Source organism: Leuresthes tenuis, unplaced genomic scaffold (genome assembly GCF_036924035.1).
Source record: "Leuresthes tenuis unplaced genomic scaffold, fLeuTen1.0.hap1 SCAF_9, whole genome shotgun sequence".
NCBI lineage: Eukaryota > Metazoa > Chordata > Actinopteri > Atheriniformes > Atherinopsidae > Leuresthes > Leuresthes tenuis.
Genome location: NW_027325363.1, coordinates 4,332,949 through 4,355,382, shown reverse-complemented (window position 1 = coordinate 4,355,382; position 22,434 = coordinate 4,332,949). Strand labels below are relative to the sequence as shown.

Below are 22,434 nucleotides of genomic sequence, written 5' to 3'. Positions count from 1 at the left end.
ACTTTCCAAATTCACATGACAGTGTTCAGAATCAGAATATCTTCATTGTCATCGTAAAAAAAAGGGAACAAAATTGAAATACAAAACAATGGTGCAAAAGAACAAAAAAGTGCATTCAAAAACCTCCAAAATTGTAAACGATGAGATGATTTTCTTGATTTGAAGTTGCTCAAAAAGCACAAGCTAAATTAATGTAGATGAATGTTTCGTTCTCCAGATAATGTGAAAAACTTGTTGGTGTAAACTGTTGATAAAAGAGATGGACGCCCTTTTTCAAAAGAGGTGTTCTCTCACCAGAACTTTTCCCAAGCATATCTGTCACTGTGCAGTGGTGAAGACACATCGTAAAGATAAGGGTAATTGTCTTTACATGCTTTCCCGCCATTTTTATCACTACCAACCCTTTGACCATACATCCAGTCAAATTTAGCACTACACTGTCCCTGCCATTCACCTACATATTGTAGCTTGTGGACATGTAGGGTTAAAGATTAAGGAGAGGCCCAAACAATGCTCCAGACTAATGCTGAACACGTGAGGCAGTCATGGTAAACACACGTATCCGTAGTCCAGAATACACAAGTGTATTCCTGGCCTTAGGAAGGATTCACACGGATGCGTTAACTGTCTACAGTGGGATGGCCTGTAGACAATTGTATAAGACAGTCAGTCACAAGACCAGACACATGATTACTTAGGTGATTGGTTGGCTCCTACACTACTTCCACTACTTATACTCAACTAGGCTTTTCTCAAACCGCAAGCTATGTGAGCAAAGGCAAGCAAAGAACCCAGAATTCAATTTGACAACACAAAAGATCTCCCTAATCTGATTTAAATGAGAAGCAAGACAGTTGCCAGTATGTTTGATGAATTAAGTAGTAAACAGGAAAACAAACTATCTTTACAGTCAAACTGATCGCTAAGTTTTAGACATAATGAAACAAAAACTTTACAGACCTATCAAGCCAACATTGGTACTAAAATAGTGGAAAACTCATTGGAGTTCACACGTCTTTTAACATCTGTCATTAAAAATTATTGCAGAGTAGACCAACATTTTCTAAATGATCTCCTACTTTCTATTACAAGTTTGTTCTGTCGTGGTGATGTCATGTGCATTTTCTATAAACTGGATGGAAATCTGCTAATATTATTATCTAATAATATTATTATCCTATTAGTGAAGTTCATCCTTATGAAAAAAGCATTGTGCATTTCCAGAACTCTAGCAGGCATAGCCCTTAAATTAGGGACCAAATACGTACATACATAGACACAAGGCGTAAGAACCTCGCTTGCATGACATCTGTGTGCAACAAAGGCCCATCAGCCCCAGCTCGAAAGTCATAAAGGCTAAGATGTTAACGGTTTGGGAACAAAGGGCAAATGGAAACACTTGTTGACGTTGTTGCACCTCCCTTCCTGTATATAGTCTGCTGTATCTACCAAATTATTCTAAGTTTCCAACATATTCTGCAGTGAATTTTCACTGTTGCTTAGGATACCTTCAACTGTGAGGTGATGTTTCTAGACATATTTTATGTTAGATTTAGCCACCAGAAAGACAGGTCATTCCTATGTCAGTATACTTTTATTCACATCATTGCCAGCTGGAAGGTTGAGACTTGGACAGTTTTGGGGTTAAACTGCAGAATTTCACAATTAAACAGGATATATTGATTACAGATTTCAACTAGATGAGGTGATGATTAGTCACTGTGTGTTGGGAGCTGATATGAAAAGTGTGCAATCTGATGTAACAATGTTTGCTGAAAATGTGAATAATTTACCACCAATGCTATGAACTGCAATAACCTTACTCGGTTGGAAAATGTCCATGCAATTCATTGCTATGGAAAAGAGGAACTTTTAGCATGTGGGGCATGTACGCCCCCTACTGCTCAAATGTGTTTTTATTCTAAACACATTTGGGTGTGAGGGAAAACAAGGTTCAACTGTATACGCCAGATAAAAACAGGTGGAAATGCCCATATTTTAAATGGGCTTGCACAACCATCACTTCAGAAATAGGACACAAATTTTCCATTAGTGTCCTCAGAAGCTGAACATTTTTACAGTTTGTTACACTATAGATAAATGCATTCCAGTTAGCATTTGCAAATGTCAGGTGGAGCAACATATCTGCACAGATATTCAAATACAAACACTTGCTTTCTCCGTCAACAAGCAGCTTGTCACGGCAGTTTTTCTCATGTTCAAATGCTCATACATGAAATCACGGTGAATATCAGACAATTAATATAAAATAATTCACAACACAAACATTTAAACTAATGCCCTTAGACTTGACTGATGCACAACAATACAAAATAAAATCTAAAATGCAACAAGAAACCTGACCAACTGAGATCATTCAACACATTCATTTGTTTGTGGATGTGTGGGCATGTAGCTTCCTGTTGGATACTGAATGTGCAAACTCATGGCAAAATCCCATAAATGGACATGGGGAATCATACAGATAGATTTTCTGACAAGTAATTAAAAGCAACAACCACCTAGAAGAGGGTTTGTATTTTGTAAAATTGTGTTTGTTCTGTGTCACATTTTTTTGTGATCAGTTCACAGAAGACATCTTCAGGGAAACTGGATCAATATACGTCATCCCGGTCTCCACTGGATCCTGCTCATAAAGAAACTGTCTGAACACGTTGTACACCATCTCCCTGCTCAGAGTAAAGTTTCTCAGCTCTTCCTGTTGCTCTTCCGGCAAAACAAACGTCAGCTCGTACTCAATGACAACTGAATCATTCCTGCAAAGAAAGTGAAACAGTTCTAAAGTTCAGTGTTTCATGTGGCAGATGAAAAAACAGCACATGCAACCCCTGCCCTGTGATGTGTGTTTACCTGACAGCATGCAACTCAGCTTTAGAGAAGTATCGCCCCAGGGCAGGCGAGGATCTGTAGAGCTCGGCCAGCTGGGTGTGGCAGGTGGAAAAATGCAGAGGCAAACAATGAGCAAGTACAGACTTTTCATTTATTAAGAGCTTCATTCTGCTCTTAAAAACCTTCAATTTGTATTCTCTGAAAGAACATTTTTCCAGTTTTTCTATCACCTAAATTATATTATTAATATAATATGATAAAATAGATATTCAGATTGTATTTGAATGTAATCTTTTACTAAAGTCTTCTGTGCGGTTTACTGTATGTATTCAGTGTAAACAGTGTTGTTATTGTCATTTAAACATATTTAACCTACTCTTAACAAAGTCATTCATATTGTCATTAAACACATAACACACAAGCATCTTCAACAGGCTTTATATAGCCTTTAAGGTATCAGCGTGTGTCATTTCGGTATAAAAGTTTTATTGGTATAAAAGTCAAACAGTAATTAAATTCCTTTCATTTGTGTTCAGTTACATGAAAAGAGTGAAGAAAAGAAGAGTTGCTGTGTTATCATGGCCCTAGAAAGAGTATTTTAAATGAACAGATCATACAGTCCCCTCCCCTTATCCTGTGATGTTACGACAGTTGACAGTTACAACAGTGCCCGAAAGACACAAACATAAAGATAGTTATTTTTAAGACTTTTTCACACCTGCTTGGTTGAAAATTCGCAACTTTACTGCTAGATTTTACTAAAATATGCACACTGGTTCACTCATCTAGTAAGTTGTCGATAAGTTGATAAAAATGCTTTTTTTTTTATCTTTCCTCTAACGAGTTGCTTTCCTTTCTGAGAACGCCAAAATCCAGGCCAAACTAGCCTGAAATCATAACAGAGTGTCAGAAGGTGAAGAGAGGCTGCAGCTACCTGCAGTGTGAGAAAAGTAATCTTTTTAAACATTATAGCATGCAAGCATGTAAACTTTCACTATAGGTGCTATGGTGCATGATGGCGTGTTAATAATGGAGTGAGAGAAAGAGCTATTTTGTGCCTATACAATGAGTTCTTCACACAGGTTACTGTGTATATATTAATTCATCATTTTAAATACAGACAGTAATTACTTGTACCTTGTTTTGGAGCTCTGCAGGTTTTTCACTCTCAGTGAAAGAGAGATTTAGCATCTGGAAGCTTCCATTGAAATACTGAGGAATTTTAAACAACGAAGAGTCAAACTTTTCATCTTCATCCATATGGATTGCTGTTAAAGAAAAGCCTTAAAATCAGTAAACTGTGCATTTTCATGTTGACTTCTTGCATTATAAATAACACATGAAAGTCAGTGCTTTTGCAGAATAACTTACGCTTATATATCAATTGTGCTTTTATGTTTAAAGCATTAAAAGTGTAGCATGTAGCAGTAGTCACTATACAAACCAAGAGGTCATTTACCTGAGCACAAAGCCAAAGAGATGAAAATCACCACAATGATGAAAAGAAAGATGAAAAGGATAATCATCCACAGTCTGACTTTCCAAAAGACTTTCTCATTCAGTTCTTTCTTTACCCTGGAAACAGAACTATTCTAAAAGCATAATAAAATTGAATTGTTAAGATGTGGCTGCAGCCTGTGAGGAAGAAAGTTAGATACTACAAGAGGTTTCAAGAACAGCATAAAACACCCAACTCACAGCAGCAGGGAGACCATCCTTTATACCAACAACCAAATAAAAAGCTTCTTATGTACCTCAAGGCATGTGTTCTTTTTTTTAATGTTTCTGTCTCCCCCTGGAGCGACTTCAACCAAACGGATGAGTCGCTGAGAGACTGAGGTTGGGCCTGATAGTCTGATGCGCTTAACAAAAGACTTAACTGGGATAAATAAGCTTAACCTTTTATTACCAAAAGATATTACCGAAAGATGATCAACTCATGATAAAGAGCGCAAACTCAAAGTAATCACAGTGATCAAAGAAAATAGCAGTCAACAACAAATACAGCGACCCTGCTCATCCCCTCTTCTCTATACCTCCTCATGAGAAATAAACCGGTGAATAAATTAACTAAAGTCCCCGCCCACAAGCATGTGACCCGCTATTCTGCTACTCAATATGATCGCATAATAAATTATACTATAACCAAAACAAGCAACACAACAGAATAGCAACATCCATTCACCTTAATAGACCTTAACAGAAAAAACACCTACTAATTCATTCATGGCTCCTGCACCCCCATTCCTTAGACCCCCTGGTGTGTGGTCATCACCTGGCATCTCCCCATTACTACTGCTAACCTGAAAAAAACGACAAAACAGCCATGTGTCATTTCTTCCTTCCATCATTGGATTGCAGCATTGTAAATGGGACATTAACGTTTCTTTCACTTTCAAAAATGGAGCAACATGACGTTCATTGCCTGAATAGAAATGCCATACTTAAAATAAATGTGTGGGCTGACCTTTGTGTGTTGAATATGTTGAAAATAACTGAATAAAACCAAATAGCAGAAAAACAAGAGCCCAACACTGATAAAAGCTCACCGGTATAGGCAGAAACACATCTCTCTCTGAGTCATCAGTGTTCACGTTGGCCACACCATCTGTAAAATCTGCTGTCTCCTATGAAGAAATATCACCACGAAATTACATAAAAACACTTTATTAAGTTATTGTTTAATCTAGAAAACATAGAAAATTGTAAATACATTTAGCGTGAATACACAACCCAAGATGATACCATGGAGCAGCCTCTTTTACACGACCAACACTTAAAGCCCAAAGGTTGAAAGTTTGCTATAATATCACAGTAGAAAAGAAGAAAATGATGAAATACTGAACAGATATCTTAAAAAAGATCTTTCAAGGATACAAAGAGACACAGTTGAAGCTTTAAATTGAGCTTTATTTAAGCTCTTAGGTATACATGGAAGGAGGTTCTATCCAGCCTGAGACAAACATCATTCAAACAGTTATATAGGGTTATAATCAATCACATGGTTTTTATACTTGAGCTTTATAGCTGACCTGTCTACCAGCCGACTCCTTACTTAATAACACTATCAAACTTCAAATGAACACCTTTTCCTTAGTGCTGCTGACTTTCTGGCATCCTGCTCAAGAAAAAAACTACAAGCAGCAGCTTTCTATTACTGGTGCATAAAAATATCTATTTATTTCCAGGTATTTGTGTCAGTCATGGCGATGATTACTAATATTGAGAATTATATTTGACATATCTTATTTATGTCATTATCTTACCGAAGTCGCGGCTGCCTTCTCCACATTTATTACTTCTATCCCTGTGTCCATACCGGTGGGAACCCGGAAGCTCCTTCCGCCAACAGGCTTTAATGTTGAGAAATAATAAGCTCTGACCGCAAAAGTCTCCAAGAGTCCAAAGTTCCTTAAAGACAACAGGCGGTGGTCTTCATCATTTTTGACCCGGCACTTTGGGTAAAAATCTTCCTCTAGACAAAGCAACGATTGTCTTCTTCAACACTTTCCCCCCTCGAAGGCAGTTTGTTTCCAAGTCTCGGTTAAGTTGACTAACTGGTCTGGAGTGGAGGCGGTGCCCAGAACAAGAAGTGCGACAAAGTGAAAGAGAATGACACAACTCCGGCATTTACAACCAGCCCAGCTGCGTCTCAACCTGCATCGCAACGTCTGATGCTGCAACCTTTGACAGTTTTTTTAGAGGTATCCCATGTGACCCAGTAATGTGTCCGAAAGGCTCTTCAAATTTGCATAATTACGCGATATGTAATCAAACTCAGACAAGAGGCGATAACTACTTTAGCTATGACAATTAATATGTTGAAAAAATCGTCTCCGTCCAGGTATTCAGTCAAAATAACTGCGTGAGTTTATGTATTTATTTCCATTTTCACATGGACGTGTCTACACATTAAAACGGTGCCATAATCATGAGTTGAACAAATTTACAACTTTATGAAGTCTAATAATAGACAATAATGAAGGTATTCGATCGACCACATTGCAGTTTGTATTTTTATTTTAATGACTGCTGTTATAATTCATCAGCAGAGGCCGACAGGTGACAGCATGCTCTGCAGCTACACACAGTATTAGAAAGGGATCGTCAGTAAATCTAAAGTGAATCATTTTCTCTTTAAAATCATTCAGCATGTTTGATGTCTGATCGACTACCCTGTTATTAAACCTTTATTTAACCTGGAAAAAAGGTCCCATTGATATTAAAATCCTGGCCACGACAGCACAGCAGCACGAACAAGAACTGTGGCTTTTGCAAACAAATTCAATTCTCAATGTGTGCAAACTGCCACAATAAAGAAAAACATCAGTTGTATGGGACTTTTTTAGTCATACAGTAGCTTTCTGATCTGTGTGTATCCCAATGAATGACCTCCCATTTTAAAATGCAACCTTGGCAAGCTACATCTGATTGACGACCCCAAAGTACATCAGCATTGTCCTGAAGTTTGACTCAAACAACATGTAATATTAGCTTGTCTTTACATAATGGGAAAGCAGTTTATTTGAACCTTTTTGAGGACATGAGCTTCTATCCAGTAGCACTGTAGGGTTTATATTTGGCTGCATACAAGACAAGCTGAAACACACAATAACATACTGTACATCAACTAAGCAAAGCTCACCATCTCACTCAAAGTGATTTTGTTTGATAATAGACATTTATATATCTTCAAACATTTAACTAATCTACTCGTAATTTTGCCTTCTGTCCGCCTTGCATTCAGTATTTTCAATGTTCTGAATATGTGGCACAGACCGCTTATATGGAAATGCACTCTAAACAAAGTCTTTGACTTGTTTTAAAAAAAAAAGGGAATAAAAAAGGAGTCTTGTACACATTGTGTGACAGAAAGAAACTTCCTGTGACCGTGGATACAGCTTCACCAACCGTGGACACCTGCTTCTCCTGACTCTCCGGTGCTCATAAACAGCCAGGAGAGGGGGACAAAGGGCCTTAAAGTAGCAGGAATTAAGACATTTGAGACTGATTAACTGTTAAAGAGGAGTTTTCTTAGTCAAAGCAATGAATAACTTAGTTTTTTTTTTTCCTTAACGTAAACATTCACAGTTCAGATCCCATCACTTTCTCTATGGTGTGTCTCCTAAGATGCCTGCCCCACTTCTGTCTTAATATCATCCTCTATTTGCCCAGCTTCTGGTTTCTGTTCCTCCTCCAAAGCCTCGGTGCACTTGACTTTTTGCACATCCCGTTCCAGATGTCCCTTGTCATCTGGGTCACTCTGTGCTCCATCAGCCTCAATCTTTTCACAGTCCTCATCCTTGTTTTCGGCTTCTTTCTGACGACCCAGCTGCCGATATTCAGCTTCCTCCATCAGGTTGTCAAAAACCTGGTCCTTGTCCCCATTTTCTTTTGGCGCATGCAGTTCACATGGAGACAGATCACTCCCAGCAGCTCCCACCTCCTCACCGGCCGACCTCCTGTGCTGCCTCGTGGGCGGACGCCTCTTGAAAGATAATCGTGCACGAGTCTGTGTGGAAAAGATGAAAAAGAATCAAGAGGTGATTTAGATGATGTTTTAGACAAGTTTTGAGTGTTTTTAAAGGAACAAATATTAATAAATATTAGTCATTCTGTTTGCTCAAATGATTTCTGGTAAAAGTCTAAATTTAATTAATGTTTGCGTGAGAACATCAAACAAATGGTACACAGGGACTCTAACTAGGCTAAGGGGATTACATCTTTAATCCACCATGTTGCTCCAGCTTATCTCACACCTGCTTAAACAGAAGATGCACAATGTCCAATGAAGAACACGTCAGTGGGGAGGATGTGCATGTGCCTGGCTGTGACATCATAGCTCACTCGGCGAGTAGCGTGAGAAAGACTTTAGGGGCTTCAATGTGACAGCTGCGCATCTTTGTTTATCAGTGAGTCAGAGCTTGTGGTAAAAACTTACACATATATGGACGATAAGACTACTAATCTACTCAAGTTAGTTTGCTTAAACCAAAATAATCACAGGAAGTGGATGCAACCATTAACCTTCACACTGTTTAATATGATGAAAAAAACAGTGTCACTGAATTGTAAGAAGGTTCTGCAGACACACAACCCGGTCTGTGTGTCCTTAATATTGTCAGACTGGTGTGAATTGTGCAGTTGCATTTACCTTGTTGAAGCTCGGCAGCGGAGTGCCTTCAGGAGGGCTGTCGAAGCTGATGGGATCCTCCTCTTCGCTGGACTGATGTGGCAGTCGCAGAGTGGGGCTCAGGGGGCTGCAGGGTGTGGTGGGGGACAACGGTGCTGGCTGAAGCTTTACCTCAGGACTCTTGGGTGAAGGCAGCAGAGCAGTGGGCGACAGAGCTAGGTTGGCCTGCAGAGACAAGGCAAGAAAATGAAGCCAAGGCAATAAAGTCTCAGGTGGATTTTGAGCAAATTCATTACTGATAAACAAGCAAGAAATAAGGTAAAACTTGAGACTGCCTTTGCAGGACGTCAGATTATTTCAGAACATGATTCAGTTTATCAAGAGATAGAATTTTTTTACAAGGTAAAGTTCCCCAAAGGGAGCATTTTTTGTCCTTGAAATAAATCACATCAATAAAAATAATTTTCCAGGTTTGCACATGAGACATTGCTCTGTTTACACCTGCCAACTTTCCTCTTTGAAAGCTCACTGCAAGAAGCAAACTCCATTTCAAATGTTACACTCTCAAGAACCAAATACCCCAAACCCAGAGGGTTCAAATTCAGAAGATTGTATCTCACCTGTACTGGGGAGAAGAGAAAGAGGGAGAATCGGCAGCCCTTTTGTCCCATGGCTGCCCACTATGTAAACTGCTAACTAAAGGACCTGGAGTGACAAGTTAGAGCCTCACCAGAGCCTCTGTGGCCCTTCATCCCATTAGCTCATTAATCTGAGCCGATTGTGGCATCAGGGACAAGCCCCTCCCCTTCCTCCTCTGTATGTGAGCAGCTCTGACACCAGCACGAACACAACAGTTGGGGGCAGTAATGATTTAAATATTCTAAATTTCCTGGCTGTACTTCATGCCACTTGTAATAACCCATCATAGCTGAGGTTTTTTTTCCACTTTTTGCTCACTCACACAAAAAAATCAAACATCCCAAGATTTGCCAACCTGCAGTTTCTCAATGTTGGTGGAGTTCTTCGTCTTTGTTTTAAAAGGACTGGAAGAGATGGGTTTCTGTCAGGGCAGACAGGAACAGAAATTATAACAAAAAAAATATATGTATATATATCCCACAGTAAGATGTCCTGATAAGCATTGAAATCGAATTAGATATATTAGATGCTATTTCACAAATAATGTTTGTTGTTTAAGATGTAAGCCTCTATGCATGTGGATTGTGCTGTCAAATGACCACTATTCTTGCCAAAACCTGTTTTTCTCAGGTTTCTAACTTACGACTCTTTCAAATCTCATCAGAAATGTTAGTTTCTTCATTTTTTCATGGTAATGTAAGAAAGGGGCACGAGTGCATCTTCCTTCTGCAAAGGCAGAGCAGATAAATGCTAAGTGAGTAACCTGTTGTATGATTGTTCTTAATTAAGTTATTTTTCTTCACATTTCCATGTCTTCTAAATATATTCCACCTTGTATTCTTAAAATCTTTTCTTCTCCAGTTCCCTTCAAACAGTGTGAGTTTGCTTTGACCATTGCAAACACCCATAAAATGAAACATAGCCCACGCATTGGAATGATTAATAATGCACAGATTGGCTTTCCGGGTAAGTCATTCTGTTGTAGGGAAAAATATGCAGCAATCTCCTGGTTTTTCATCAAAAAGAATCAAAATTGTAGAATTACAACATATTTTTAGGCTGAAATAAAAATGAAAGAATACTTAGTTTGTTTTCTGGGACTTCCCTAAAATTTCTAGATGCCAGATGTACCACAAGACAAAATTACTTACATCTGACTCTCCATTATCACGTGTTTGATTTTGCAACTTCAGGGAACACGGAGGTCGTCTTCGAAATGGCGACTACAAAGGAAAAGGAGGGGGAGGAAGCAAAAACCGTGTTCATGAGCAAGTTTTAAGAATTCACAAACCACTCGATATGAAACATTTGTACTCTAGTTACCTCTTCAGTTGAGTTTGGCATTGGAAGAATATGACCTTTCAACTTTCCAGCCAGCTCAGCCACAGATGGCTTGGATGGAGAATCCTTCTGAAAAAAAATGAAAACAAGTCAATCAAACACTGGGCAAATAGTTCATTTGAACAATATCCTCGACACATGCTTAAGTAAATTAGAAAACTTTAATGCCCAAAAGTTATTTCATGTATGAAGTAAATAAATATGTATGGGAAATCAGCTTGTTTGACATCCATTATTTCTATCTTTTACTCTGACTGTGAACTCAGTAATCTACACACGAAATCCACAAAAGCTAAATATTGTCATACTGAGGAGTGGTTTGCTGGATATCTTACTATTAATCAGCTTAAGCAGAAGAACACAATTCTCATTCTAAAATAACGAAAATATTTCACTTCCTTTTCCTCAACAAGAAAACGCAGACAAGTTGAGAAACATTGCTAGGAGAATGACTTTCATACAGGAAGGATTCCACCAGTATGTCTGGTTCAGCACTGTCTTCCAGAAAAGAGCACAGGAAGTGAGCCCTGCCTGAGCAGCTGTTTAGCATCACACTGCTGCCTGTGACAGCCACAGCCTGTCCTTGCTGCTTCATACTGTTATCACTTCTTGGCCCCTTTTCTTTCTGTCTCTCACACTATTCCCAAGCTGATTGCTGCACAGCCCTCCTCCGCACTTCCCTTTCATGACCCGTAACTCACTCCACATATCTGTGGCCTAAGTGATAAGTTGGCGTCGGGGTGGAATTTGCAGGAATGAAAGCTCTAAAAACATTGTTGTTCTTTTTTTAATTTTTGCACTAAGTCTTTGGACTGCCAGTGGTTCAAGGCGTTTGTTTGCATATGTCTGCAGCCTGAGCTGTGCCAGGATTGTGCCAGTTCTCATGCATTATGTTGCCATTTAATGATTTGCATCTCAGACACTGCTTGTGGGGCCCCACCCTTCCCTCTCTGGCTTTCGTTCTACAATAAATTTCCATCTTTCTTTTATTGACCACGAAAAGCTTGTGCATCTTCTCACAGCTGCCACTTCTGTCACATTTCCTGGGTGTGCACTCCCAATTCCTCATTCCCACCCACCTCCTCTCTGCTCATTTTGAACCTGTGCCTGTGAAAACACAGATCTCCCATGCGTCACAGATACACATACCACATGTTAATCACACGCTTTATTTTCCCTTTTCCCCCTTGTTCTCGACATGACCTCACCCCCTTGTTCCCTCCACCCAAGTCTGACACAGCACCATCTCGCCCCACAGTGTCTCAGCTTAGGCTTCTCTGTGTTCTCCTGATCCACATACCAATCCCTTTCCTGTGCGCTCCTTTCTCGTATGCGATAAACAGCAATTACCAGGGACCACCCACCCGCCTCTTTATTATTTGGTAACCTCTAATTGTTAACACTTTCCTGTCCTTCAAAAACAAACGCCCCTTCCAAAGCAAACTCAAGTCACAACAGCGCAAGCAAAGGAAGCAGGGCTCTTTGTTTAAGTTGTTGCTCAGACGTTTTGGGTGAGGAAAGCTTTTTCCCATTTCAGTGTGTATGCTGTAGCTTAGTTCAGTATTTAACTTCTAATATTAAGAAGGGAACATTGTTCAGGCGCAGCAACGATAATACTCTGCACATTTTGATCAGATACTCACAGTAGCCACAAGCCCTTGTGGCGTAAAGGGTCCAGCAATGACAACTATTTATCAGCTGCATAATTTCAGGAGAAATTACTTGGATATCATTACGTTCTTCCTTGATTCTTTTCACAATGAGTCTTTATTTCTAATGAGCTTTCAATGCAGAGCGAAAAGAACCTTCGATCCGATGTAAACTCCTAATGACACACACTTGCCATGCATACAGTGCACGTGATGACAGACATGATGTTTTTCATGTTAAATGTAAAAATGTCCAATAAATATAATAATTACACATAATAATTACATTAGGACTACAGTATTGCGTTCTCATAGCCAATAGTTAAGTGAAATGCAGAAATGTGAGCACCCCTGATCAAAAAGGGAAAAAATGGCACATTTCTTTAATATTTTAAGCAAAATTACTTTTCCGTTTCCAGTTTTTACAATTTCAAAACAACAGGAACAGAAAGATGCACAGAGCGACGTCATGTTCAGAACTCTGTAACATCCCTGGTGCAATTATCACAGCTTGCAAATGCTATCTCTACGTCCTCAGGAGTCCTTGAAATATTGTTTGGTAAACCCGAATTCTATCTTCCTGCAGAAGGTTTAATATACTAGAGATTATCTCCCTTAAATTAAACATCCACAGACCCTCAGTTCCGTTCACGTTAAAGGACTGAGAGGGCAGTTGTAAAGCATTCTGCTTGGACCCCTTCAGTCTTTTATGGACTCTAAGATGTGTTTCAGATTATTATACCGAAGAAGCCATCTTCTTTTCATGTTTTTATTGATATGATTGTTTCCCAAATGTAAGGGTATTCAACTGAATCCATTCATCCATCTACCAGTGCAATGTTGCCCTTGTTACTGTCTGACTTCTTTTGATGATGTGCCCCCCCCTCCATGATGCTCAATGCTGTCAAAATGTTTGCTACAACTTCAGTCTAATAGACTTTAACATGCATCAGGCCTGTTTAGATTTTCATTTACATGAAAGTTGTATGTTTGGCTGCACAGCAGAACCAACCTTATAGAGTCTGCTAAATTTTACTGAAGGCTTTCTGAGTCAGACAAAGGTTTTGATTTGTCTGTAGCAATCCTTCAATCAGTTGTGGAAAACTAAAGCCAGAGAAAACCATAAAGAGATCATTGTGGTCATCAATAATTTACATTTTCAGAGTGCCAGGAAGCTGCTTAGTGGAGCCCATGACTGCTGATTGTTAGGATTAGGTTTGAGGAGTCATTATTTACATCACCTGACCTTTCCCAATAATGACAACCCACAGTCCTGATGGCTAATAAGGACTGAAACGTTGGTAGAAGTTCTCAAATCTCCTGGTGTGTCTATAGTTCTAAGCCCAGACACCAGTTCATTAACTGCTCGCTTCGCAGAGACATGATAGTTTTAATCAGGTCTAAAAGATATCTGAACAGTGCATAGCTGTTGAGTTTAAAACTTTCATTTTGTTTAAAAGTGAGACTTATCCCACCTAACTTTGTCTAAAGGCAATCTTTTCAAACTGGGACCAACACTACAAAGATGGGCCTCACTGTTAGCCCTGCTCTTACTCTGCTGAGCTACAGAAACACCATAGTGTTATATACACTGCCTGGTCAGGAAAAAAACTCAGACTTTACTGGACCACGCAAGATTTACTTTATACAAAAATGCATTTAAGCCTATGCAAAGTCACAACATCCATGGTGGCAATTATTTTCCTTGCAAATCGCGCATTGATGATGGGAGAGTTGCACCACAGTGAAGTTTTCTCCAGCACATCCCAAAGTTTCTCAACAGGGTTCAGGTTTGGACTCTGTGGAGGCCAAACCATGTGTGATTCTTGTGCTCCCAAAAGCACTTTAACAATTTGAGCCCAATTAATCCTGACAATATCATCTTGGATGTATTCCAATATGCTATAAGGAAGGAAAAGAAAATCTTTAAATGTAAAAATCTTGTCTTTTTGTTTTGTTTTTAGCCTGGCAGTGGATAATATATTGGGTGGTAACTGCAACTGATTTGCCGGTTTATCATTTTCTTTTAAAGTGTTCAGTTTTTGATATGTTCACAAACTCTTTCATCCTCTGTGTAACTGGCAAGACAAAGTGGAACAATAATAGGCCGAACTATACAAGACCTAGAGTTTCTTATCAGTACTACACATGCTTCAGTCAGCTGGGACCCCATGCTCAGCTCCAAAAGAGTGGGAAACTATGTTTCTCTGTAGGAGAGAGCAGGGCAGACTATTTCTGGGGCTCTAAGCCTGGGAAAAAGCCCCAGAGCTGGTCAGGGAGTCTCGATCACAGCTCTGCTCTGTAACCCCTCAGCTCCTCGGAGAGTGTGTCCCTGGACCACATCTGAAACATACTGCAATCGAGCATACGGAGCAATAGAGCATGTCTAAACAAGGAAACGACAGGGAAAAAAAAGAACTTCTTAAAGAAGTGGCTTAACCATGTGATTGAACCATGTCCTAAAGACAGGCATGTATGGCAGTTAAAAAAGAAAAAATAAGTAAATACAGTCGGCGTTAAACTCTGACTTTAGACCTGAAGCTGTTCCTGATAAATCAATGTAAATCCAAACAGTCAGAGATATTAATTCAATTTAAAGACAACATTATGCGTGGATGCCACTGACTGTCTGCAGCCTCTAAACAGTATAACCTGAAATATTTAAAGGGAAAAATACTTTACACAGTACAATCTCTGTGAGCTATTTGGTTGAGATAAACTCCCTGCGAGTGTCTTTATTTCCTGGCTGTGGACGGAGACACGAGGTTTACTGTATGACCAGCAGATGTGGAAGAAGAAGAAACACAAACCACTCGCACAAAGCCTGTTATTGTCTGTTCCTGTGATTCTCATTTCCAGAGGCAAGAAAGAAGAAGCACATGATATTAGATTCAGTAAATTCTAACATATTTCTTTATGTAACAACAGCAATCTTTCACAGAGCAAGTAAAGATGCTGTTTGACTAAAGATCGTAAACCCTTCTCTCAAAATACAGCAGTCCTCATAAGCAGCAAATCTCTACAGGTCAAAATAGGTTAAATACACAGCTGTTCAGCTACATTTTGCTCAATAAGATCGTTCTGGCTTAAGTTTGAGTCTGCAGACTTTGTTTTCACAAATCAGCAAGTTCTGCCAGAGAGAAACCACCACAGTGAGCAGCTCCACTCTGCTTACACTTGTTCAGCGGTAAAAAAGCAAAACAGGCGTTTTCATGCCTGCTGCCTTTCCAGGAAAACATTATGTGTTTTTAGAACCTGACTTCATCTGAATATCTCACTTTTCCACTGCTCTGACTGGCACGGATTTTCTGTTTTCACATACAATGAGGTCCTCGACCAGACATATGAGGTAAACTCATCCACAAGCGGCTGTAGCCTCAAGGGAACAGGGTGGTGCTACTGACACAGAGTGGTACATGTATACTGGTGAGACAAATATGAAATAAAACAAACGCTCACAGACAGGGAAGATTAATTCAGATGTACTGACAACAGACAGTTGCTGATAAACTAAAACTCACAAAGACACACCACATGTTCTTGTTAAATAAGATAAAATTCCTCAGTGAATGTGTTAAGACCCCGAGAGACGATTAAACTTTTTAATCTGCAATTTGATAGACAGGTTTGGAAGATGTGTAAACTGATGACAGAATGCAATGTGATATTTCAATATGACAACAGTCTGTTATATACATCAACTGACTTGTTGAGAGTGAATGATGAGAAACAGTAGTTAAGTAAATTCAAATAGCCTACAGTAGGGACTGCCTCCCCCAAATGTTTGAAGAGTGACATGAAAAACTGGGAATTTCCACATGATGTCCTGATATTCTCATCCACTGTGATCCAACGCAGACAAAAACCATCTGGACAGTTAATCAATGTTTGGCTTTCAGGCCAAGTTGTGCAGAAGACGACTAGCTATGTAGTTCCTGCAGACTGCCACAAGGCATCGAATCATCTCTGTATAGCTGCATACCGACGATAATGTTCAAAACTGTTACCAAAATAACTATCATTTCAAAATACCTTGAATTTTTTCATATCAGTGAATCTCGTCAATGATCTGTCGAAGTTTCTCGAGTAAATCAGTCCACAGTTATAAGACAGTTTTATCGTGTGGCGTCTTAACACAAACATAAAGGAACCAATCACTGCTTTTTTGTAACATTCAGCTCCATCGTTATGTCTCTTTCTCCTACATCTTGCAGGAAGGAGATCAGATATGAGTGAAGGAAGCAGGGACCCAAGTTAGCATAATGAAAAATATCCTCTACCTTTTTTTAGACCTAAAATCGTGCTATCAGAACACCTAATTATGTTCCAGGATGTGTTCCCTCCTCCGTTCCTCGGCTTTACCGCACCACCACTAACAGCTATACTCCACGGTGAGATTCAACCTGTCGGAACTGTCAAAGTAGTGTTTCTGTTATTCAAACTATTGCAGTAATAAAGTGGAATGAGGCATCGTGATTTAGCACAATACAAGCTTAAAAAACTGCTTCCAAAAAGGCCACATAGTTGAGCACCTTCAACAATATCTTAACCACCGAATCCACATGAAGTCAGGATGTCTTTCAGGACAGTTGCATTACATAAACAGAGTCTTAATAAAAAACTGGAAACTCAGTAAGATTGACTTAAAGGGACAAAACATTTTACCGTTGCTACTGTATGTATATGTTACTGGCAAAAAACATTATAGTCAGTTTTTCAGTACAGGAATTTATCTTGCATACAGCTTCTGTTGAATTAAAGAATATGAACACTGTTTCCAACTGTGTTGAGTTCGACCCTCTCAAAGAAAGAAAAAAAAACCTCATGGTTCACTTTTCCAAGAGCCAAACTAACAGTGTGCACTCGTCTATTCTTTGATGGAGTTGTCTTTGTTTCAGTCAGCATTATTTTCAGTTTCTCATGGTATTTGCTCTTAAAGGGCTTTAACATGCTCATAATGACAGGAAACACCTGTCTTTCAAGCCAGAATTACCTAAAAATCTCAGTTCCTCACAGTACTACAGTATGTTTATGCATTTAGCATTACAGCTAACATCAGAACTAACAATAAGCTACGTAGAAGGAAAAAACACTCGTCAGGCTCTGTCAGAGGTGACAGTGCAGGCATAGAGGGTACAGGGTAAGTGCTAGGATAGGAGATGCTCTCTGAAGAGCTGGGTCTTCAGAGTTTCTTGAAGATAGACAGGGTAGCGTTCTTAGGTCATTCCACCATCGTAGAACGACACATGAAAAGAGTCTGGACTGTCTAAAGCGTGGTGTAGGAGCTGCTAGATGACAATCCTGCGACGACTGGAGTGACCGAGTCGTGACGTAAGCCTTTGTGAGAGCATCCAAGTAGATGGGAGCCGTTCCATTAAGCACTTCGTAGGCTAACATCAGTGACTTGAATGTAAGTGAAAGTAAAATAAAGTAAATTTAAGAGGAGCAATTCTGGTGAAATGACAATATTCAGACTCTAGAATAAGTTGCGATATGAGCCCTCAGTAAAATGCTAAACTTTACTTAGGGGTGGGGGTTGGGGGAAATGGCACTTGTAAGTAAAGGCAGCTTGCGGCACTTATGTTTGCAGTCCCATCTGCCAAAAAAGGAAAAAGCATGGCCACATGCCAAAATTAGAAGAGGGTGGTTCAGCTGGTATGGTTTACTGTTCTGCTGGGAGTTCTGAAAGTAAGTTATAAGCTCGGATGATGTCGGTTTTAGATAATTTCCACTTCCTTTGCATAGCTCATTGCTTTCAAAATTTTCTTCTGGTTTGTCCTGTTTTAAGACATCATTTTGACAAAATTCAACATGTTTAACAATAAACAGATGTTTGGAGACACCTCAAACCAAACCAGCATCAACTGTCAGTTTGGTCATGAGGATTTTATCAGGTGGTGTATACAGCTTTTATATTTCAAGTGCAACTTCCATGAAAGCCAACAGCATGGGTGGTTTAATTTTACACATAAGTGTCCGCATTATCTTCTCTGTGGTTCACTCCCCACCTTCGGTATCTCCCCACCCCACGCACTGCTTTGGAAGGAGACTCTGAGAAGACGCCTCTAACACAAGAAAGAGATAGCAGTACTCAAAATGCACTGCATGTGTAGTGCGAGAGGAAAGGCAGTGACATTGTTTAAAGGGGAAACAAACGCTGGAATAAAAAAGCAGTGAAAAGATTATGAGGCAAATACAGACAAACGTTTGTAACAGGACAGCAGAGTAAATATGTTTCAGACTAACAACCTCACATCTAATGGAAAATGAAACATCAAAGCTTTGCCTTCACACACTACACTCTCCAGAGATTATGGGATAGAAGAGTCATTTCAAAGTGTTTCAGCTGGTATCATATGTACACCTTGCCTTTCAGGGCACACAGTAGTGTTCAACCAAATCAGTATTTTAACTAGAAAGTTTGGTTTGCTAAACCAAACGTGTTGTGTGCATCCCTCTGACTGCTGAATGTAAAGCCTTATTTATCTGCATATTCCTCATATATTTCATGACAGAACTGCATGTTTTACAACATATTTTTCCACCTACTCAATGTGGCTAAACTCTCCACTCTCTTCTATCCTTTTCTTGTTCATGCCGAGGGAAACAGTATGAATTAAAGCAAGACTAAACAGTGTCACAAGTGATCTACAAAGAAGTCCAAGTTTCTCTTTATGAGTGTCGTGGAACTGACAGCAAAAACAGTTTCCCAGAAAGCCCTTTTTTTTTACGTTGCCAATCTTTATAAAGAAAAATAAGACAAACTGCAGGAGACTCAGTAAAAACATCAAGCTTGGGAAAAAAATCAAATTTGTAATTAGATCATTTGGAACATTTTAAAGTGCTTACATCAGAGCACAATACAGTTCAAATATGTGGACATGAAGTAGAAAATATGCTAAGATGCTATGATATGAGATGGTGCTGGTTTGTGCTGTTATCACAATGTGCTCATCTTAACAAGCCTCTCTCATGAAAATACATTGACTTCTGGTAGCTGTGAAGTAAGGAGACATTTTACACAAATATATGTGATTTCCACAGAAGCCCAACCATAACATCTCTCTGGCTTTGAGGTAAGGCTGCTGTTTCTTAGGCTTTCCTTCATGCTGATGCTCTGCATTCCACCAAAGTTCACAATCAGTTTGGTTTCTTCTTTCATGTTTTTGGTGGGGTGAAAAAGTCATGCTGCACTGAAACAAATCTAATCTAACAAGATGTACTTGCATGTATTTGAGTAAAGGTGTTAGAGTTGGTCCATAATCATATTCTGACACTGTTTAAATGACGTACTGCAGCAAAGCAAAAGGGGAAAAACCAACTCATTAGCAAAGTCGCTGGTACAGACTGTTATTGGTCTATTAAGTTTACTATGCATTACATAATAAATGTGCTCACCAGATGGTTGGCAAGGCAATCCCAAATACTCACTGCTCCAGCTGTGGGGTTGTTTTTCCATAAAAAGAAAAACACTACTCCACAAAACACACACCCATACAGTGAAAATCCTCAGGTGTGTTGCACGCACCCACATCTGCACAACTTTTCAGTTTGTTGATTGGTAGCTTTTTGTTCCAACATACTGTAGGAAACAGGAAATTTAAGAATTTCCATGTGTTAATCTTGCCTTAAAACTGGCAACATTTACAGCTAGGGAAAAAAACTACTAACAAATAACTTAATCATTCTGAATAATAGACTGGAAAATTAGCATGGCTTATTCATCCAGACCATCAACCATTTTTTCTAAATAAATCAATGTTAAGGAACCAATCTCTCCTTCCACCTGTCCCCAAACTGTAGTGGTTGCAACATATGACAAAAGGCCTGCTTCTGAGCCAGTGTTGCTTAAACATGACAAAGAGGTGAAGAGGGCAACGGCTGGGCTCTTCCAATATAAATTCCTTCTTCAAAGCGTCTTTAAAAATAAAAAATTCTCATTTTCATGCTCTTATTTGAAGTTCTAGTGGCCTAAAATGTATTGAAATCTGGAAGTTGAAAGATCCAACTATGTGGATAACTTCCCTGTTCCATGGTGTGCAATGAAAGAAAGAAACTGGGTGTTTCTCTACTTTCCACATGACATTAAATTCTCTCGAATCATGTTAGAAAGCTGAAAGAACTAATTAGAAATGAAAAAGGGAGGAGGCCACAAACCTGTGAGCAAACAGGCTGGGAAAGTCCTCCTATATCATGCAGAAGCACGCCTTTCATTTTTTGCTTCGGTGCATGTGGGTAAAGACAATTTGGCTTTTGTAATGAACTCGGAAGGCTAAAAAGGACTCAGCATACTTATGCTGGGGAAAATCACTAATAGCATTCACTCCACACATTTGCAGTACATAAACAGTGACTCGTGACAGATGGTCTATCAGCTCCATTTCCTTCCTTGTACACTGTGGTCACTTGTTATGAAATTTGCCTGAAACGCACTGAGCCAGTGTTGGTAACAGAGGCAAACTCCTGCTGCTTTTGGTGAGTCATGTGGCTCCAATGTGTATGTGTGATTGTGTATGTGAGCGCATGTGTTTGCACAACAAAGTCAACTTTTAAAAGGAGTTTAAAAAGTGCCAAATGCAGCTAGTGATAAGAGGTCAAACACATTGTAACAATTCAGAGGTAGACTATAAGGACCATAATGAACAACGAAATACTCATGAATATCTCTAGTATTTGTTCTAAAAACATTAAAACACACATCATATCCACACTATTAAAAATAGTTACAGTTACAAGATTATGACAATAATTAAACACATCTTCAAAAACACTGTGACTCACTGAGTACCTGTGATGTAATGTTTCAATTTCAGCCACACTATGGTAACACAAAACCACTATGAAATGTCAAAAACATCTGGCTTACAAGTACAGGCTGCATCAGAGAGGTACACTCAGAGTTCGTTTCTACCTCCATCCTGGGGAATGCGCCAGAGATCGTTCCCTCTTGCTTTTTTCCCCCTCCGCTTCGGCTTTTTTGGAACAAACTACGCGCTGCTTGAGAGGAGACGAGCGCAGCGGAGACACGGAGCAGCTCTGTGTTTATATCTGGAGCCAAATCAGCCCGGTGGACGTAGAGGAGGAGCGCACAACTTTTACGCACGTTTGACTCCCTCGGCACGTCAAGTTGTTCACGTTATAAACAAAACTTCTGGTCGGGACTTCCAAAATAAAACTTTTTTTCCTCCCATAAACAGATGCTGAAGGAGGGGCAGACACAAGAGACGTTTCTCTGAATGATCAGCTGTTCTTTAAAGAAGTGTTTGAATTCTGTCAGATGGCAGGTTTCGTTTATGGAAACCAGAGCTGCACATTAGATGGTGCAATTTGTGTATGAAAACGAAAAGGACAAACTTCATGCTTTCTTTGCTCAAAATAGTGACAAAAGACATGTTGCCCCAACATCAAACCATTTACACCTAAACAACTGATGTAGTCTGATAGTTCATGAATGCTACATACCTGCTTTATCTTTATGCAGTCAAGGTCAATTAGCATCTTCTTAAAATTCATAGTAAACACTTGTGATATCTATGTGGAAAAGTGAGCAGCCTTGTGACAATTTCAGTCATCATGGATGACTGTAGCAGTACTCCTTGAAGGACCCTTGAAACCTCAAATGTACTTTTACACATTGGTACTTTTAATATTGGTTTTCCGAATTATTTTATTTTCCCTCCTTGTCCCAAAATATTTAAGCTTATATTTAGAAGATAACAGTTTATCACGCCTGGCCTTTTTATTGGCTGTGTCAGGTGAGTAATGAACAAGTCAATGTAATTGTGCTGGGCATGAGAAACCTACTGGATTAAAGTCGTTCTC

General features: G+C 39.4%; 2 protein-coding genes across 4 annotated transcripts; both read right to left on the bottom strand.

The window, feature by feature from the left end:
* Positions 1 to 1,579: 1,579 nt before the first annotated feature.
* LOC140313961 (TPA-induced transmembrane protein) lies at positions 1,580 to 7,246 on the bottom strand. The gene is made up of 7 exons (XM_072391954.1): positions 6,117 to 7,246; positions 5,400 to 5,477; positions 5,067 to 5,153; positions 4,310 to 4,442; positions 3,988 to 4,118; positions 2,872 to 2,942; positions 1,580 to 2,777 (listed from the first exon to the last, which is right to left on the bottom strand). Exons 1-7 carry the CDS (start codon positions 6,165 to 6,167, stop codon positions 2,582 to 2,584), a joined length of 747 nt encoding a protein of 248 aa, XP_072248055.1. The 5' UTR covers positions 6,168 to 7,246; the 3' UTR covers positions 1,580 to 2,581.
* A 94-nt stretch (positions 7,247 to 7,340) lies between these two features.
* On the bottom strand, positions 7,341 to 21,689 carry LOC140313960 (capZ-interacting protein). 3 transcript variants are annotated; one of them, XM_072391951.1, is made up of 6 exons: positions 21,479 to 21,689; positions 10,946 to 11,032; positions 10,774 to 10,845; positions 9,978 to 10,043; positions 9,005 to 9,208; positions 7,341 to 8,362 (listed from the first exon to the last, which is right to left on the bottom strand). In XM_072391951.1, exons 1-6 carry the CDS (start codon positions 21,527 to 21,529, stop codon positions 7,976 to 7,978), a joined length of 867 nt encoding a protein of 288 aa, XP_072248052.1. In that variant the 5' UTR covers positions 21,530 to 21,689; the 3' UTR covers positions 7,341 to 7,975. The 3 variants fall into 3 exon arrangements, with proteins under 3 accessions (XP_072248052.1, XP_072248054.1, XP_072248053.1); XM_072391953.1 differs by having other exon boundaries at positions 10,946 to 11,029; positions 21,524 to 21,689; XM_072391952.1 differs by having other exon boundaries at positions 21,524 to 21,688.
* Between the last annotated feature and the right edge of the window lie 745 nt (positions 21,690 to 22,434).

Coding starts and splice junctions, on each gene's coding strand:
- LOC140313961 (XM_072391954.1), bottom strand. CDS start 6,167: ATGGACACAGGGATAGAAGTAATAAATGTGGAGAAGGCAGCCGCGACT. Junction 5,154..5,399: donor ATGTGTTTCTGCCTATACCG/GTGAGCTTTTAT, acceptor CGTTTTTTTCAG/GTTAGCAGTAGTAATGGGGA. Junction 4,443..5,066: donor CAGGAGCCATGAATGAATTA/GTAGGTGTTTTT, acceptor TTATGCTTTTAG/AATAGTTCTGTTTCCAGGGT.
- LOC140313960 (XM_072391951.1), bottom strand. CDS start 21,529: ATGGAGGTAGAAACGAACTCTGAGTGTACCTCTCTGATGCAGCCTGTA. Junction 10,846..10,945: donor TGCCAAACTCAACTGAAGAG/GTAACTAGAGTA, acceptor TTTCCTTTGTAG/TCGCCATTTCGAAGACGACC. Junction 9,209..9,977: donor CCAACATTGAGAAACTGCAG/GTTGGCAAATCT, acceptor TTGTCTCTGCAG/GCCAACCTAGCTCTGTCGCC.